The sequence below is a fragment of the Phyllostomus hastatus genome, unplaced genomic scaffold (genome assembly GCF_019186645.2).
Source record: "Phyllostomus hastatus isolate PE091 unplaced genomic scaffold, TTU_PhHast_1.1 phas_contig_81, whole genome shotgun sequence".
NCBI classification, from domain to species: domain Eukaryota; kingdom Metazoa; phylum Chordata; class Mammalia; order Chiroptera; family Phyllostomidae; genus Phyllostomus; species Phyllostomus hastatus.
The window spans coordinates 2,050,675-2,070,803 of record NW_025333962.1 but is presented as its reverse complement, the minus strand read 5'-3'; the positions used below and the strand labels follow the sequence as shown (position 1 = coordinate 2,070,803).

The 20,129-nt window shown below is 40.4% G+C and overlaps 1 protein-coding gene across 1 annotated transcript in view; it reads right to left on the bottom strand.

Moving 5' to 3' along the window:
- Window positions 1-13,489, bottom strand: part of PRSS38 (serine protease 38) — a 34,101-nt gene extending 20,612 nt beyond the window's left edge. Inside the window, exons 1-3 of the mRNA XM_045850519.1 lie at window positions 13,146-13,489; window positions 12,783-13,004; window positions 11,853-12,124 (exon numbers count right to left, since the gene is read on the bottom strand). Coding sequence (XP_045706475.1) covers window positions 11,853-12,124; window positions 12,783-13,004; window positions 13,146-13,489 — 838 coding nt within the window. The remainder of the gene's footprint in view (window positions 1-11,852; window positions 12,125-12,782; window positions 13,005-13,145) is intronic.
- Between the last annotated feature and the right edge of the window lie 6,640 nt (window positions 13,490-20,129).

Genomic DNA, 20,129 nt, shown 5'->3' with positions numbered 1-20,129 from the left:
GGTTGCAGAATATGAGACAAATATACAAAATCAAGTGTATTTCAATATACTAACAATGAAAAATTAAAAAGGAAATTATTAGAACAATTTCATTCTTGGTAGGTTAAAAAGAATAAAATATTTAGAAATATATCTAACAAAAGATTTACAAAATCTATGCAATCAAACACTTTAAAATATTACTGAGATTAGCATGATCTAATAAATGGAGACCTATTCAATGCTCATGGATTAGAAGACCCAATGTTTGTAGTATAGCAATATTCCACAATTCACTTATATTCATTATCTTCCCTATCAAACTCTCAGCAGGTAAGCAAAACAGCAGTAGGCAGCCTCAAGCTTTTGTTCCCCACAGAAACATTGATAAACCAGTAGAAAGTATCAAAATCAACTTTCTCAGAACTCTGAAAAACCAGTCAAAGGTTCCCAGGAGTCAAGCAAACATTACCTCAAGAAAAAGGCATCCTAAAGCTTGCAGGAAAGCTTCATGGCATTTTGACCTGCCCTTTCCTCCCTAGTGAAGTGGCAGGTTTGAAAGGGGAAGCCCATGTTCTCAGTATGGGACCCTCTTCCAGAAGGCACAAAGCAGACATTGTTTGGAAATGACTGCCTTCCTGCTTTCATTAGTCTAAGGGCTACCTGAAAGACACAGGCTCTCATCTCTGTTTTGCCTACTTTGGAACGTAGGCTGGAAAAACAGTGGGTACTTCTCAAAAACTCTGCAAGCCAAGCTGGCCAGGCACAGAAGTCCAGGGCAAAAGGTTACTGTCAAACCACACCATGGACTGCCTAAGGCCCAGGAGAAAAGCAGGAGAATTTCTTAGGGAAATTAGGATATTCAAAAGTACCCCTGTACTGGGGGAATTGAGAAGGTCATATATGTGTCCAAACTAAGACAAATACTCAGAAAAGACATGAGAAAGGCCCTAAGGTTTTACCTTGGGCTGAAGAAGTGCTATGGCACAGAACCCATCTGCAAAGACTAGGAGAAGACATTTGCTTGTTTTGTTTGCTTTTAGCTTCTGTCATTTAAAAAAACACCTATGGTGTTTTAGCTCAATTACTTCAGTGATCATATATGACAAGAAACAGAACCTTTGCAAAAAGAGTTAGGGAAAGTGATTAAACACACTACTAGAGCTTTCAACAGTTAAATTAAAAAAAAAACCACAAGGAGGAAGAGAATTGGATTTCCAGAGTTAAAACACTATAATACTCAAAACCCAACCACACACAATACTCATATATTCAAGGGCATGAAACTCAGAATGCTAGTTATCAACAACAAAAATTCTGTCACATAAAAAGTAGAGAAGTATGTCTTATTCAAGGGAACAAAAATAAATTGGTAAAAACTGTCCCTGAGGATTTTACAACTGTCTTAAATATTCTCCAAGAGCTGAATAAAAACATGGACAAAGTAAATCTGGAAAATGATACATGAACAAAATAAGGCTATCAATAAACATAAGTAATCAAAATTAACCCAATAGAAAATATGGCACTGAAAAGTCTTATAATTGAAGTGAAACTGCACTAGAAGGGCCGACAGCATGTCTTAGCAGGCAGAAGACAGAATCAGTCAACTGGAAGATAGGACAACTGATATTACAAGAAAACTAAGAAACTGAAAGGGAAAAAGAAAAAGTGAGTAGAGCATATGAGACATGTGGAAAAGCATCAAATGAGCCACCACAAATATTATGGGAGTCCTAGAAGGAGAAGAGAAAGGAGAAAGTGTCAGAAAAATTATTTCAAGAAATAATGGCCCCAAACTTCCCAATTTGGTGAAAGACATAAATTTACTAATCCAAGAAGTTCAACAAACTTCCAGTAGAAGAAACTCAGACAAGAGTCCTCAATGAGCCTCATTATAATCAAACTGTCAAAAACTGAAGGCAAACAGAGAATTTTGAAAGCAGCAAAAAGTGATTTGTCATTTATAAGATATCCTCATTAAGATCAATAGCTGATTCTCAAAAAACAAAACAAAACAAAAAAAACACAAAACACAAAAAAACACTGTCCACTGAGAATTCTATATATGGCAACATTGCTCTTCAAAAAGAAAAATTAGATATTTTAAGATAAGAAAGAGCTTAGAAAAATGCTAAAGGATGTTCTTCAGGTTAAGATGGAAGTACATAAGATAGTAACTGAGAGATGTATGAAGAAATAAAGAACTCTGGTAAAGTAAATACATGAGCAAATATATAAATCTTCATTTGTCTTTTTGGCTTGTAATTCCAGCTTTTATTTTCTACAAAATTTAAAAGAAAATGCATAAAACAATTCTACATATAGGTTTAGAACACACAATGTACAAAAATGTGCTTTGTAGTTTTTGTACACTATTAAAGTTCAGCTGGTACCAAATCAGACTAGATTGTCATAAATGTTGGATGTTAAATGTTATCCCCATGGTTACAACGAAGAAAATATCTAAAATATATGCATAAGAAATTGTGAAGAGGCCCTGACTGGCGTGGCTGAGTGGTTTTGGCACTGACCTGAAAACTGAAAGGTCGCCAGTTCTATTCCTGGTCAGAGCACATGCCTGGGTTGTGGGCCAGATCACTGGTTGGGGATGTGCAAGAAGCAACTAATCAATGTTTATCTTCCTATCTTTCTCCCTCCCACTCCCTCTTTCTAAGAGTAAATAAATAATAAAATGAAATGAAAAATAGAAATTGTGAAGGGGATTATAACAGATTATTACAAAAAGTTAAGTGAACACAAAAGAAACCCATATTGAAGGAAATAAAGCACAAAACATTACATTATACAGAAAACAGACTTCTAGCCAAGATGGAGGCATAGGTAGATACACTTTGCTTCCTTGCACAACCAAAAGAAGGACAACAACAAATTTAAAAACAAAAAAAAACCAACCAGAACTGCCAGAAAATTGAACTGTACGGAAGTCCAACAATCAAGGAGTTAAAGAAGAAATATTCATCCAGACTGGTATGAAGGGCAGGAGACGGGCAGCTGGGGGTTGGGGAGAGGACTTGCAGCAAGGTGGCAGCTGGTGGAGCAGGTAGTCCCACATCTGCATGCAGATAAACCAGGAGGAACAACTGGGGAATAAGACAGATCTTGAAACCCAGGGTTCCAGAGCAGGAAAAAAAAGCCTCAAAACCTCTGACTGAAAAAACCCGTGAAGGTTGAGGTGGCAGGAGAAACTCCCGCTTCACAGGAGAGATCACTGGAGAGACCTACAGGGTCACAGAAACATACACAAGCCCACCCACCCAGGAATCAGCACCAGAAGGGCCGGTTTTGCTTGTGAGTAGTGGAGGAAGTGACTGAAAGCCTGCCGAGAGCTGAGCAAGTGGCACTATTCCCTCTGGGATGCCTCTCCCACAAACAGTACCACAATGTAACAACGTGAGTTGCCTTACCCTGTTGAATACTTAAAGTGCCACCCCTTATTATGTTACAGGCATGCCAAGACAAAAAAAAAAAAACCCAGCCCAAATGAAACAACAGATCAAAGCTCCAGAAAAAAATACAACTAAGTGAGGAAGAGATAGCCAATCTATCAATGCACAGTTCAAAACACTGGTAATCTTGATGCTCACAGAAATGACTGAGTTTGGTTGCAAAATGAAGAAAAAAGTGAAGGCTATGAAAAGTGGAATAAAGGAAAGTGTACAGGAAACCAACAGTGAAGGCAAGGAAACCAGACTCAAATTGATGGTTTGGAGCAGAAGGAAGAAATAAACCTCCAACCAGAATAGAATGAAGAAACAAAATTCAAAAAAGTGAGGAGAGGCTTAGGAACCTCCAGGACAACTTTAAACATTCCAACATCCAAATCATAGGGGCGCCAGAAGGAAAAGAGGAAGAACAAGAAGCTGAAAACTTATTTAAAAACATAATAAAGAACTTCCTTAATCTGGCAAAGGAAACAGACTTCCAGGAAGTCCAGGAAGCTCAGAGAGTCCCAAAGAATTTGGACCCAAGGAAGCACACACCAAGGCACATCATAAGTACATTCCCCAAGATTAAAGATAAGGAGAGAATCTTAAAAGCAGCAAGAGAAAAGGAGACAGTTACCTACCATGGAGTTCCCATCAGACTGTCAGCTGATTTCTCAAAAGAGACCTTGCAGGCAAGAAAGGGCTAGAAAGAAGTATTTGAAGCCGTGAAAGACAAGGACCTACATACAAGATTACTCTATCCAGCAAAGCTATTATTTAGAATGGAAGGGCAGACAAAGTGCTTCCCAGATAAGATCAAGTTAAAGGAGTTCATCATCGCCAAGCCCTTAATATATGAAATGTTAAAGGGACTAAGAAATAGAAGATCAGAAATATGAACATTAAAATGACAACAAACCCACAACTATCAATAGCTGAACCTAAAAACACCCAAAACCAAAACCAAAAATGAAGCAAACAACTAGAACAGGAACAGATTCACAGAAATAGAGATCACATGGGGGGTCATCAGCAGGGAGTGGGAAGGGGGAGAATGGGGGACACGGTACAGGGAATAAGAAGCATAAATGGTAGGTACAAAATAGACAGGGGTAGGGTAAGAATAGTATAGGAAGTGGAGAAGCCAAAGAACTTATATGTACAACCCATGGACATGAACTAAGGTAGAGGAATGATGGTGGGAGGCTGGGTACAGGGCAGAGGGGAATAAGGGGGAGAAAAATATAGGACCAATGTAATAGCATAATCAATAAAAGATACTAAAATTTAAAAAAGAAAACAAATGGCAAAATGGTAGTTCTTCCCATAAGTAATTACTTTAAATGAAATGGGTTAAACTCTCTAATCAAAACTCAGCAATTGGCAGAATTGAAGTGTCCCTCAATGAATGAGTGTATAAACAAAATATGATGCATCTATATTGTAATATTTAGCCATTGAAAGGATACATGCTACAACATCATTGAAGTCTGAAAACATTATGCCAATTAAAATAAGCCAGACACAAAGTGACAATTTTGATTCGACTTAGATGAAATATCTAGAACAGGCAAATTCACATCAATGTAAAGAAGAATAATGGGGCTGGGGGAAAGAGGAATGTTATTGCCTAATGACTACAGAGTTTCTGTCTGAATGATGAAAACATATTAATGACAGGTGATGATGGTTGTACAAGATTACAAATGAAATTAATGCCACTGAGTTATACACTTAAAATGGTTAAAATGGCAAAGTATGTATCTATATCCAGATCAAAATCTAATCCCCACAATAAAAAGTCTCAGCTTTTTAAAACAGAAATTGAAAAGCTGGCCATGGATAGCTGAGCCTTCTTTTCAACAGTTTCATAAGAAATAAACCTTCATCCTGGTCAAGCCAGTGTACTTGGGTTTCTTTGTTATAACAGTTTAGCCTTTACCCTAACTAGAATGATCAGAAAATGACAAGAAATACTAACTATCAAATAATAAAGAATATAAATAGTAAATTCACTGAACTAGAGTCCCAAATGGCCAATAAATACATGAAAAGATGCCAAAATGTTCTAGTAACTGTGGACCTACAAATTAAAATCATTTTATATACATCAAATGGTCAAATTTAACAGTATGCTAACACCAAGTGTTTATAGTGTTAATGGGAATACTCATACCTGTTGATGGGATTATAAATTGGTGGTACAAGTTAGTAATACAAATTAGTGAACACTGAATAACAATTTTAAAATTTACTAAATTCATATATGCCAGTTTTGTACAATCTAAATATTCTACTCCTAGATATGTAATCTATGCAGAAATATCCCTCAGAACCTTGAAGGTAAGAAAGGAATGTCAGGGTGTGTTTTCGAATGCATGATGATATATTTGGGTTGTGACAATGACTGGAATTTGATGGCGGGGACCTGGGGTACTAAACGATCTAAAAACCCAGAAATGTCCCACTCAACTGTTAATTATCCTGTCTATTGTCTGCCCATAGAGAGTCAATGCATTAAAGGTACCCTCACAGATGGAAATAAGGAGAAACATTTATTAAAGTTCACTGCAGCATAATGTATAATGGCAAAAAAGAAACCAACACAACCTCCCTCAATAATGTTGGATAAATCCTAACGTATTCACACAGTGAACCATTCAGATAGCATTTAAGAAGCATTAACTAGAACTACAGATATTAATCTCAGAAACATAATTCTGAGAGGAAAAAGCATAATATGACTTAAATAACTTTATATGCAAAACAATATTTTAATGGGTCATTTCATTTTAAATTATATTTTACTGATTATGCTATTATAGTTGTCCCAATTTTTCCCCTTTGCCCCCTCCACCCAGCACCCCCACTCCCCCAGGCAATCCCCACACCATTGTTCATATCCATGGGTCATGCATATAAGTTCTTTGGCTACTCCATTTCCTGCACTGTACTTTATATCCCCATGGCTATTCTGTAACTGCCTATTTGTACTTCTTAATCCCCTCACCTCCTCACCCATGCTGCTACACACTCCCCTCCCATCTAGCAACCATCAAAATGCTCTCTGTATCCATTATTCTCTCTCTGATCCTGTTTGCTGAGTTTGATTTTTACACTCAGTTGCTGACAGGTATATATTCATTGCCATTTTATTGTTCATAGTTTTGATATTCTTTTCTTAAGTCCCTTTAACATTTCATATAATAATGGTTTGGTGTTGATGAACCCCTTTAGCTTTTCTTGTCTGGGAAGCTCTTTATCTGCCCTTTAATTCTAAATTATAGCTTTTCTGGGCAGAATCTTGGCTGTAGGTCCCTGCTTTTCATGACTTTGAATATTCCTTGCCAATCCCTTCTAACCTGCAAAGTTTCTTTTGAGAAATCAACTGACAGTCTATGGGAACTCCTTTTCAGGTAACTAACTTCTTTTCTCTTGCTGCTTTTAAGATTCTCTCTTTATCTCTAACCTTTGGCATTTTAATTATGATGTATCTTGGTGTGTTTCTCTTTGTATCCATCTTGTTTGGGACTCTCTATGCTTCCTAGACTTACATGTCTATTTCCTTTACAAAATTAAGGTAGTTTTCTTTCACTATTTTTGCCAAATAGATTTCCAATTTCTTGCTCTTTCTCTTCTCCTGGCACCCCTATGATGTGAATGTTGGGCCTCTTGAAGTTGTCCCAGAGGCTGTTTATGCTATTCTTGGCGGGGGGCGGGGGGGTTGGATTCTTTTTTCTTCTTGTTCTGATTGGTTGTTTTTTGCTTCATTATGTTCCAAATAACTGATTTGATTCTCAGCTTCATCCACTCTACTGTTGTTTCCCCTCTAAATTGTTCTATTTCAATGAGTGTATCCTTTGTTTTTGACTGGATCTTTTTAAGGTTGTTGAAATCCTAACCTCCTTGAACATCCTTATAAGCAGTGTTTTGAACTCTGCATCTGATAGATTGCTTCTCTCCGTTTTGTTTAGTTCTTTTTCTGGAGTTTTGATCTGTCCTTTCATTTGAGCCATGTTTGTCTTCTCATTTTAGCAGCCTCCCTGTGCTTGTTCTATGTATTAGGTAGAGCTGCTACGACCCACACTTGGTAGTGTGGCCTAATGTAGCAGGTGTCTTGTAGGGTCCAGTAGCACAGCCTCCCCTATCACCCAAGGTGGGTACTTGAGGTGCGCCCTCAATGTTGGCTGAGTACACCCTCTTCTTGTAGTTGAGCTTTGATTGCTGTTGAAAGGTCAATGGGATGGATTTAACCAAGCCAGTCAGCTACGAGGAGTAGCTGTGATCACTGATGACCAACTTCTGCCCTCTGCGGAGGATAAGCTGTGCAGGGGCAGGGTGATGGTGCTCCTACATGGTCTTTAACTGTTCACTGGGTACACAGGCTCTGAAGTTTCCCAGGTGGCACTGGCCAAGGTCAACCCCTCCTGTGTTCTGCCCAGGGCCACCCTGAAAGCGCTATAAAGCAATCTGTGATGGCAGCTACTTGTGCTGGGGTTGGAGATTCCCAGGTGAAGCCAAGCTGTTAATCTAGGCTGGCAGCCACTAGTGCTGGGCCTGGGGCCACTAAGCAAGTGGTGGAGGGGCTGGGTGTTCACTGAAGCTGGCTGTTGCTTCTTTGATAGGGTTTAGAGAAGTTGTGCACAATGAGGCAAGACCAGCTATTCATATGGAAAAGTCAGAGTTAACAGTTTGGGTGGGCCCATAAATTGGATGGGATAGAGTCTCAGGGGATCACCAGGGCAGGGCAAACAGTGTTAGCTAGATTGATGGAGTCTCATATATGGCACTTGCCTTCTGGCTCTGTGTTGGGGGAGGGCTCAGAAAAGGGACAGTGGACTCTGCCTGACTTTCTGTGTGGGAGAAAGCTGTCCTCCAACTCCTGCCTTGCTGCCAGATACTTCTGTTCCTCCCTGTATGCCACTGGTGCATTTCAAGCTGCTCTCCCAGTGCTGAAGCTCAGAGGGAGTAAGTGTGAGTAAGTCCGTGTGTGGGTTCAAGAGGAACTGCTTGGGACTCTATAAGTTTCTTCCACCAACTCAATCCCTGCTGGTTTTTGTAGCCAGAACTTATGGGGACTTATCTTCCTGGCACTGGAACCCTAGGATGGTGGGTCTGGGACTCCTTGCTCCCAAGGTATCCCTCCCGAATTTTTAGCCACCACCCATGGATGCGGGACAGCCAGTTCCACATCTCCACTCCTCCTACCAGTTTGAATGGATGTGGTTTCCTAAATTCCATAGTTGTGATACTTTCATTCAACTTGATTTTGACAGTTCTGTGTGATGGTTGTTCTATATTTTAGTTGTAATTTTGATGTGGTTGTATGAGCGAGCAAGCCGTGTTTATCTACACTGCCATCTTTACCAGAAGTTAATGGGTCATTTCTAAGACAAAATGTATGAAAGCATGCATGGTAATATTAAACATAATATTGAAGATGTGAGATAATTTGTAGGAGGAAGAAAGTAGAAAAAAATTTTGGAAGTGTCAAAAGGCTGTTCAAATACATCTGTAATATGTTAAATGAACAAAGGAGTCCTTGGGCCAGGACAATCGATAATCTTATTCATTCATAGAACAAGTATAAAAGACTGAAGGTATATCACCCAAACTTTCAATTCAAAAAGTTAGAAAAGGCTGGCTCAGCAAACTCAAGGTTTAATGTAGAAAAATGAAGAGGAGGCTAGCTGACCAAACAGCAAAGCAACCAATCCATGAAATACCACCCACCACTGTAACTTGAACACAAATAAAATCTCTGGCAGGTAGTTTTTGAAAAGACAATGGAATAGATAAATTTTGACAGCAAAAAAGAGAATAGGAAAAACAAATAAGAGGAGAATGTAGGAATTACATTATTATATAATACCATTACATTAAAAACCTGGACTGAAATGGATAACTTTCTAGAAAAATGTAATTCATAAAAATTGGCCTAAGAATAAATTTTTAAATGGAATAAACCAGTAACAATAATATAAATTAAAGATAGTAGTAATAATTTATACCCACAAGAAGTACCAGGGTCACAGTGGTTTATGGGTAAATCATATTATACCGTTAAGGAGCAGCTAACTTCCACTTCAAAGGAACTACTCCAGAGCAGACAACTCATTGTGCAAAGTCAGATGTCAAAAAAGTCAAGGTCAGCTATCAAAATTCTAGATCCATCTTACCATTATAGGTAGAAAATCTCTAAATATAAACTTTAAATTGTCCTTTTTAGTAGAGAACAATTTAAACTTATTTAGAATAATACACCCTAAGGATATCATATAAGTGGACTCATACAGTATATGACTTTTTGTGACTGGCTTATTGTACTTAACACAATGTCCTCAAGGTTCATCCATGTTAGAATTTCTTCCCTTTTGTAGGCTAAATAATATTCCATTGTATGTGTATGCCATATTTTGATAATCCATCACTGGTCAGTGGGTGCTTGGTTTGCTATTGTGAATAATGCTGCTATGTGCATGGTTGTGCAAATAACTGCTTCAAGACCCTGCTTTCAAATATTTTAGGTATATGCCCAGAAGTGGAACTACTGGGTCAAGAGATGATTCTATTTTTAATTTTGTATGAATTTCCATACTATTTTCCACAGCAGCTATACAATTTGTTTGTCCCCCATTTCCGGCATTCTGTCTTACATTGTGTTTAGTTGATTTTTTTTGTAGTGAAGTGTTTAAATTCCCTTAAATTATCCTTTTGTATATATTCTGTAGCTACTTTTTGTGGTTACCATGGGGATTACATTTACCAGCCTAAATTTTAACTTGTAGCAGCTTACCTTCAATAACATTTTCTAAAATTAAGTAAACAAGATTTTTAACTTTCTTAACCTGGAATGAGATACCAATCTAAAATCTCTGGACCAAACCACAAACTTAATAGTAAACCATTAGGAATGTTTCCATGAAAATGAAATAAAATAAAAAGAGATCTAATGTAATTTCTACTGGAGTTGCCAACCAATGCAATAAGAAAAAGAAATGAGATAAAATATAGTAAAGGAAGTGATGAAACAATCTTATTTGAAGAAAAACATGATTTTAAAATATTTAGAATAGTCAAATAATCAATTCACAAGCTATTAAAAATTAGTTCGATAAGGTGGCTGGAAAGAAGGTCAATGTACAAAAATCAATTGCTATGACTGATTAGCAAATGCAATTTAAAAGTATCTTTCCAGGTCCAACCATGCTGTCACAAAGGGTAAAATTTTCTTCTTTACAGCAGAGTAGTATACCATTGTGTAAATATCCCATAGTTGTTTTATCTACTCATCTACTGATGGACACTTGGGCTGCTTCCATATCTTGGCGATTATAAATAATGCTGCAATGAACACAGGGGTGCTTATGTTCTTTCAAATTAGTGTTCTGGTTTATTTGGATTAATTCCCAGAAGTGGAATCACTGGGTCACAAGGCAGTTCCGTTTTTAGTTTTTGGAGGTACCTCCATACTGCTTTCCACAGTGGCTGCACCAATCTGCATTCCCACCAACAATGCACAAGGATTCCCCTTTCTCCACATCCTCACCAGTACTTGTTGTTTGTTGATTGATAACAAGCAAAATAGACACAGACTCATAGAGAGCACGCTGACAGCTTTGGCGGGGGGATTTAAGGAGTAAAGAGATGGAGCAAAAAGGAAAAAAGACTCATGGATATGGACAACAAACAGTGTGGTGATTGCAGGGCGAGGAGGAGTATATAAGGTGGGTAAATGGTAATGGAAAAAATACAATTAAAATTATAAATAAATAAATAAATATTTTTTAAAAAACAAAAAATAAAAGAATCTTTTACTTAGGCATAAAAATTCTGAAGTACCCAGGTACAAACCTAGAAAGAAAAACAAAACTTTTATGCAGAAAATGAGAATAACTAATAGTTTTAATAAGCTGAAAAGGTTACTTCTAAGTTAAGTTTACAATCTTTTTTATGATATATATTTTTAAAGATTTTATTTATTTATTTTTAGAGAGGGAAGGGAGGGAGATAGAGAGAGAAAGAGAGAGAAACATCAATGTGTGGTTGCTGGGGGTTATGACCTGCAACCCAGGCATGTACCCTGGCTGGGAATCGAACCTGCGATGTTTTGGTTGGCAGCCCGCGCTCAATCCACTGAGCTACACCAGCCAGGGAAGTTTACAATCTTAAGAAACTTTAATGTGAAACTAGTGGTTTTGATATACTAAATATTATTTCCACACTCAAAGCAGAAGTGACTACTTCTCTGTATGCAACAAAGCCAGCCAAGGATAAAAAAAACTCCACACTGGCAGAAAAAAAAATAGTGATTAACAGATCGGAATTCCAGTCCCCAGGTGCCTGCAACCCTGTAACTGACAAAACACTTTCTTTCCTGTAGTGCCATAGAGCAGGTACTGATGCTGCACTTTGTTCTCTTACCTTTTTGGGAGATGAATCCCCATCCTGTAGCCCAGCAGGTAAGGTTCTGAAGGCTCACGTCTGGGGTGGCAATGCAGATGGGGAGTACAGCATCAGAAAACACAATGCGAGTTTTCAGTTGCACTAGAGCAACGTCACCTCCGATAGGGTGGTGTGCTTCATATGTGTCATGCAGGATCACCTTATTCACCTCAAACCACTGGGTGTGACTGCTTGCAACCATGAGGTCCACAAGGCCCACATACATATCATAGGCCTCCATATCCCTGTTCCTGTGGGGACAGAGAACAAAGGCACTGTGGCTCAAGTACCTTGAACCTAGGGAAGCGCCACCATTAGCTCACAGACACAGGCAGGTCTGGAGCTCTGGAGGCAGGCAGCCTGGTGTCCCAGCTCTCAGCCAGGATGGGGAAAAGCAATTCCTTGCAAGACAGTGGGGACTTGGTTGTCTGCAGAGTTGCCCCCAACGAAGTCCTGACCTGGGCCCATGGGTGGTGGGGGAAAACATCAGGACCTACTGGCCACCAGCAGCCCAGGATGGTGAGCTTGTCAGGTGTACAGAGGACTGTTTAGAGGCCTCTGCTCAGCTCTCATCCCGTTGTACCACTCCCCGCCTGCGCCCACCACATTTGTCTCCTAGCTTGTCATCCTGTAGTGAGTCTCCCCTCCTCTGATGGGTCTCCTTACCTCTTAATCCTCTGATGGGTCTCCTCACCTCCCCTCTCATCCTGTGACTTGGTTCCACACCCGTCTAAAGACGCAGACGGCCCTGAGGATCCCTCCACTGCCCGGGGCAGGCAGGAGCTACAGCGCGCTGAGCTTTGTGGGCCCCAGTCTCTCTCTAAAGCTAAGAAGTCTTGCTCCATGTGTCTCCAGAGCAAGCCTCCCGCACTGGGCCTCCCTGGAACAGCCCTGGCACCACTCACTCACCTGCCGAAGCAGTGGGCTGCCGACAGGACCCAGTACTCATCGATGATGGACCCACCGCAGATGTGGAAGCCCCTGTAGTGCACGCTGACCTGCCATGGCCACTTTTTCTCCGGGGCGTCCATACCGCCCAGGACCTTTCCCTGCACATAACGCTGGCCACAGGCTGCGTGGAGCAGAGTGGTGTGCATGAGGGGCAGCTCCGCGGGGGCTGGCCGGCCTCCGCTAAGGCAAGTGGAGGGGGGAGGGGGGGAGGGGGGTGTCAGGGAGCAGAGGAGAGAGGAGTGTAGGAGAGCGGGGTGGCGAGGTGGTAAGAGAGGGTGAGGGAAAGGGCCTCTGATGTGGTGGGGTGGAGGAGGGAAGCACCATACTGCCCTCAACCACTGCCTACCCATGTCACGGCTCAAGGTGAGACCCTCGCCGTTAGGGGGCCTGCGCAACGTGGCTGCGTCCCAAGAGGAGGGTAGAAGTAGTTGCAGCAGCAGCTGCAAGAGGAGGGTGGAGACTGTGTGCGAAGGTTCAGGCCCAGCATAAGAGCAGAAGAGCAGGGAAGCCATGCGGTAGAGGACCCGGTACAAGGGCGGAGCCACTGCTCTCGCAATGGCTACCGGCACTTGACGCCTGTTGGCGCCAGAGCTTGAGCAGGAGAGGCGTAAGGGCTGGCGCACGCGCAAGCACCTGACCACACGGATGCGTCCGCATGCGCACATGCAGGAACCGCCCGCACAAGCTGGAACTGCCCGCACGTGTTCCCCTGCCCTTTAGTCTTTATGTGTTAGGGCACCCACTAGAACAGTGGTCAGGGGTCTCTAGTGACCTAGGAACACGTGCCGAAAAGGCTGTGGTCTGTGTTCTCCAATGGTTTCGCTCTGGTGAGCTGGCTAGCTCTTGGCTGATACAATAGGGATAACTTCCCACAGTGTCTTCCAACATGCAGCCAGCAAGACCGGGTTTGGTCATATGTTGCTGTATAACAGAAATGTGCAAGCGCAATTGCTCATGTTGATTGTATGTGCTAATGCGACATTGAACAAAGCAAGTTATACGATCATCAAAGGAAAGTACATGATACCACTGAACCCTGTGAAAACTTCAGAGCTCTTTCTTTTGTGACAGTAGGTACACAAATGAACAGGACTGTGTTCTGATTAAGACCTCATTTACAGACACCAAAATTTGAATTTCATTTGATTTTTGTATTTCATAAAATATTCTTTTGTTTTTCCCCAATCATTAAAAAAATGTAAAAACCTTTCTTGGTTCATGAGTTTTACAGAAATAGTTTGCCTGCCTCTGGGTGTTTCATATGAGGGGGGACCCCTCAAAAAATGGAATTTATTTATAAAAAAGTATGTATTTATTATTACATGTTTAAACTTTAGTCACCTTCAAAGTACTCTCCATCTGATGCAATACACCTATCAAGATGTTTTTCCACTGCTCAGAACGTTTTTGAATTCATTGATTTTGATGCCTTTTAGTGCTTCTGCTGTTTTTTGTTTCACCTCTTCTACATTGGCGAAATGTTTCCCTTTGAGGAGTTTTTGCATCCTGGGAAACAAACAAATAAAAAAGTCACTTGGGGTGAGACTGGGTTAATAGGGAGGGTGGGGCACAGGGTGAGTTGTGTGGTGTTCGGTCAAAAACTGCTGAGCATGGTGTGGGTAGGTGTGCTCGTAAATCCCCCATCAGGAAATGTGCAAACACATTGAAAGAGTCTTAAAAAAATTTAACTCAAGTCAAACACAGCCTCTCACAACACCAGCTGGTACACTGGTATAGATAGGTTCCTAAGACACTCAAGCAGGGGAAGCCTGTACTACAAAGGAGTCTGCACTACAGGAGATAATCCTGGTTTTTCGGGTTCCCCACAAGGACTGTCTAGAAGAAAACCAGCCATTGTTATGGATTGTACAACACTGATGTAACCTGGCAGCCAAGGAGAGTGGACAGGAATGCACATACATGAACAATAATGACTTCACTATACTAGTAGTGGGAGCAGTAGATGCCATTGAGTGAGCATGTGTACTGTGTGGCCATAACATTTAAAATGACTGAATAGAGCAATGAATCTGAATCAAACTTTGGGTTAATTTTGAATGTTCCTACATGGAAACTACTGCGATGATTCGTAAGGCCACAGCTATGGACAAATGGTGATTGGCAACTTCATCATAACAATGTGCCTGCTCATGCATCACATCTCCTGTAGAATTTTTTTTGTGAAACATCAAATCAACTGGGTGATTCAGCCCCTCCACAGCCCAGATTGGACACCCTGAGACTTCTAGGTTTTCCCAAAACTAAAATCGCCTTTGAAAGGGAAGAGATTTCAGACCATGGATAAATTTCAGGAAAATATGAGGAGGCAGCTGATGGTGATTGGGAGAACTGTTTGAGGTCCCAAGGTGCCAGCTTTGAAGGTGGCTGAGGCATCATTGTCCTATGTACAATGCTTTTTGTACATTGTATCTTCTTCAGTAAATGTCTCTATTTTTTATATATGTGGCTGGATACCTTCTGGACAGATTACACACACACACACACACACACACACACTCACGTATTTATTTAAATATATTTTATTTTTTATAGGAGTTTTGGGTTCACAGCAAAATTAATAAGATACAGAGGTCAATAATGGGGGAGGCTATACATGTGTGGGACCAGAGGGTATTGGGAAATCTCTGTACCTTATATTTCTTGATATTCATCCCTTGTCTTTTACAGATGTTCCCTGACTTACAATGATTTGACAAGGATTTATTTGACTTTACAACAGTGTAAAAGTGATACCCATAAAACCATTCTTCTTTTCTCTTTCAGTACAGTATTCAATAAATGCATGAGATATTCAATACTTTAATATAAAAGAGCCTTTGTGTTAGGTGATTTTGCCCAATTGTAGGCTAATGTAAGTGTTGAGTATGTTCAAGTTAGGTTAGACCAGTGATTTTAAATTCACAACACACACACTAATTACTCAAATTTTGCATCCCACTAAAAAATATGTTTTGCTTATTTGATTAAAAAAATAGGCATAATTTTGATTCATTCACACCAAACAGCTATCATTGTGTTGGCTATTGCCATTTTTTAATTTGACAATCCAGGTATTGCATATTTTAAAAATTCATGTAGCATACTGATTGAAAATCACTGGGCTAGGCTAAGCAATGATGTTTGGTAGGTTAGTTGTATTAAATGCATTTTTGATTTATGAGATTTTCAACTTATGATGGGTTTATTGGGATGTAACATCATCATAAGTAGAGGAACATCTGTAATGCTAATAATTTCTCTTTGTTCATTGTTACTTGCACTTTGATATGTTTAAAGTGTGTTCATAATTGCTCAATGGAGAATTTTTATGATGGCTGCTTTAAAATCTTTGTCCAATAATTCTGTTGATTGCCTTTTCTTATTGCAGTTGAGGTTTTTCTAGTTATCAATGTGACAAATAGTTGTGGACTATATCATATGCATTTTGAGTATAATTTCATGATGCTGTGGTTTCCACTTAAGTCTATTTTAGCAGGCAGTCAACCTGTTAAGTTCAGAATGCATATCCTGGCTCACTGTAGTGGACTGTGGTTCCAATGGCAGTTTTGTTTATAAAGTTCTGCAGGGGGCTGTTGCTAAGCATTCTATAGTGCACAGGACATATTCAAGAGAAAAAACTTTTCCAGCCCCAAATGTCAGTAAAGCTGAGGTTGAGATATCTTGGCCTGCAGGCTTGACTGGGGCCACCTTGCTGCAGGGGAAGGGCTTGCCTTCCACCATCTCTTCAGTGCCTTTCAGAGGACAGAGGGATGCAGCTTTCCTCGTGTTTGCCTCAAGAACAGAGCAGGTTTCTTTCAGGTTGGGCCACCCTTTCCTGGACTTTGGCTTTTCTTCTGGCCAGTGTGTGTGTGTGGGTGGGTCGGGGGGGCGTTGAATCTGTTGGCATTTCCAGGTTGCAGACTTCTGTAATCCTGAGTTGGAGCCACGGGGAGAAGAAACACCCCAAGAACTCCCCACTGGGATCTTCTGGTCCAGAAGTCCCAAAGCTAGTCTACCTTCTTTTGTTCACCTTTCAGAATCTTTCAGTAGGTGACTTGTGGTGGTGTGATTAGTGGCAGTAGTAAGATGGAATGTATTCATTGTTCTTGTCTTAAATCTTAAAAAACTGGAAGTACTTTGTAGCTTTAAATTTTTTCTTTTCCCAGCTGAGTTTGTTTCTCAGAAACTGCCATTTTTCCTCTTAATTGAGCTGGTATTTATTTTTCATGTTAGAGGCCCTTCTTGAGATCTGACATTCCTTTGTCTTCTGTTGGAAATCACAACTGTTAGAATAAAAAGGAATTGGAAGCTCTGCGCTGTGGACATTGCTTATTTACTTGGAGCTCCCTAGTGAGAGAAGTGGGTGAGTCATTGGAGCTGCTGATATCAGTATCTCTGTGACACCTCTCTTGGGCGTGTCAGCATCACAGATGATCAAAAGACCTTTCCTGCACATCTGGGGTCTCACTGCAGTGCTCTAGCAGCTTAAGTGGAAGGTGTCTATGCCTAAACATTTTGCATTAAGTATGTTCACCATCTCCTAACCATCCAATGTTGGCACCCAGGCCTTAAACTGTGTCTGGGACTCCCCACGAGGGATCACTTGTTTCACTCTTTGCAGAAAATGAAACTCCAGATTTCTGCAATAGGAAGGTAGACTAGTCCAGAAGTATGGTGTGGGGAGAAGACTTAGGGCTATAGTAATTGCGATCAAATAGTTCCTGCCCCAAAGACTCCTAGGGTTAGCATTCCCTCCCATTGTCAGATCTAGACATACTGGTTCTTTTTGAGAAGTCTATGCTATAGATCCTGAGGTTTTCAGCTTTCTTTATAGCTCACTCAATTCTGTTAGGTCAATTACTATTTCTAGATATGCCATCCAGCCATCAAAACCTTTTCTGTTAAGGTGTAACTTACACACAGTAAAATTAATCTAATTATACAAGTTTTGACAGCTATACCACCAGCACAGTCAAGCAATAGAAGAGTATCACTGTCCCCAGTCCCCTGTGCCCTCTTATAGTCAAACCCTCCTACCCCCAGCCCCCTGAAATAATGAATCTACTTTTCCATCCACGTAGTTTTGCCTTTTCTAGAACATCATTTATATCATCTTTAGAGTCTGGTTGCCTCTACTTAGCATAACACATTTGAGATTCATCCATAGGATGGCCAGTAAAACCAACTTGGCCTCAGATGTTATTTTCTAAAAGGTTTTTAACTACGAATTTGACTTCTGTAATACATACAGGACTGCCCAGGTAATTCGTTTCTTCTTTACTGAGTTTCAGTACTTTGTGTCTTTCAAGAATATTATCCTTTTCACTTGAGTTGTTGAATTTATGGGCATAAAGTTATTAGTAAATATTACCTTTTTGTCCTTTATATGCCTGTAGTAATGACCCTCCTTCATTTCTGATATTGGTGGCTTCTGATTATTGCTTTATATACATGTATGAAGGCTATTGTTTCTTTGTTTTTGTATACCGCTTTACTGGATTTTCTTTCAATTTGTGATAAGATTGATTCTTTCACATTGATTCTCTTTTTGCTATTGAGTTGTAAGATGTTTATAATTTTTTACTTTTTTAAATATATTTCATTGATTATGCTATTACAGTTTTCCCATTTTCCCCCTTTCACTCCCCTCCAACCTGCACACTCCCTCCCACCCACAGTCCCCCCCTTTAGTTCATGTCCATGTGTCATACATATAAGTTCTTTGGCTTCTCCATTTCACATACTATTCTTACCCTCCCCCTGTCTATTTTCCACCTTCCATCTATGCTACTTATTCTCTGTATCTTTTCCCCCTCTCTCCTCCTCCCACTCCCCTGTTGATAACCCTCCATGTGATCTCTATTTCTGTGGTTCTGTTCCTGTTCTAGTTGTTTGCTTAGTTTGTTTTTGTTTTGGTTTTGGTGTGGTTGTTAATAATTGTGAGTTTGCTGTCATTTTACTGTATATGTTTTTTTTTATCTTCTTTTTCTTAGATAAGTCCCTTTAACATTTCATATAATAGGGGCTTGGTGATGAGGAACTCCTGTAACTTGAAGATCTTATCTGGGAAGCACTTTATCTGCCCTTCCATTCTAAATGATAGCTTTACTGGATAGAGCAATCTGGGATGTAGGTCCTTGCCTTTCATGACTTGGAATACTTCTTTCCAACCCCTCCTTGACTGTAAGGTCTCTTTTGAGAAATCAGCTGACAGTCTGATGGGAACTCCTTTGTAGGTTACTGTCTCCTTATCTCTTCCTGCTTCTAGGATTCTCTCCTTCATTTTTACCTTGGCTAATGTAATTATGATATTCCTTGGTGTGTTCCTCTTTGGGTCCAACTTCTTTGAGACTCTCTGAACTTCCTGGACTTCCTGGAAGTCTATTTCCTTTGTCAGATCGGGGAAGTTCTCCTTTATTGTTTGTTCAGATAACTTTCTCACTTGTTGCTCTTCCTCTTCTCCTTCTGGTACCCCTATAATTCGGATGTTGGAACATTTAAAGATGTCCTGGAGATTCCTAAGCCTCTCCTCATTTTTTTTGAATTCTTATTTCTCCATTCTTTTCTGTTTGGTTGTTTCTTTCTTTTTTCTGGTCTACACCATTGATTTGAGTCCCAGTTTCCTTCCCATCACTGTTGGTTCCCTGTTCAGTTTCCTTATTTTCACGTAGCATAGCCTTCATTTTTTCATCTAATTTGCGACCAAATTCAACCAATTCTATGAGCATCCTGATCACCAGTGCTTTGAACTGTGCATCTGATAGGTTGGCTATCTCTTGGTCACTTAGTTGTATTTGCCGTGGAGCTTTGATCTGTTCTTTTGTTTGGGCCATTTTTTTTTGTATTGACATGCCTGTTATGTATGAAGGGTGGAGTCTTAGGTGTTCACCAGGGCGGGGAAACCCAGTTGCTGGGTTGTGATGCTGTATGTGGGGCAGGGGTCCGAGAAGGAACAATGGTGCTTGCTCTGCTCTCTGTCGCATTTCAGTACCTTCCACCACTTTCCCCAAGCAAACTGGGCCCTTCTAGTGCTGATTCCCGTTTGGGTGGGCTTGTGTATGTTCTAGGACCCTGTGGGTCTCTCCAACGAACTCTCCTGTGAGGCTGGGAGTATCTCCTGGCACCTCAACCACCACAGTTGTTTTCAATTGGTGTATGAGGCTTTATTTCCCCACTCTGGGACCCTGGGTTGTGCAATCTGTCTTGCTGCCCAGTTTCTCCTGGTTTATCTGCACGTGAATGTGGGACCACCTGGTTCTACAAGCCATCTTGCACACCAAGCCCCTCCACAGTCCGCCGCCTCAC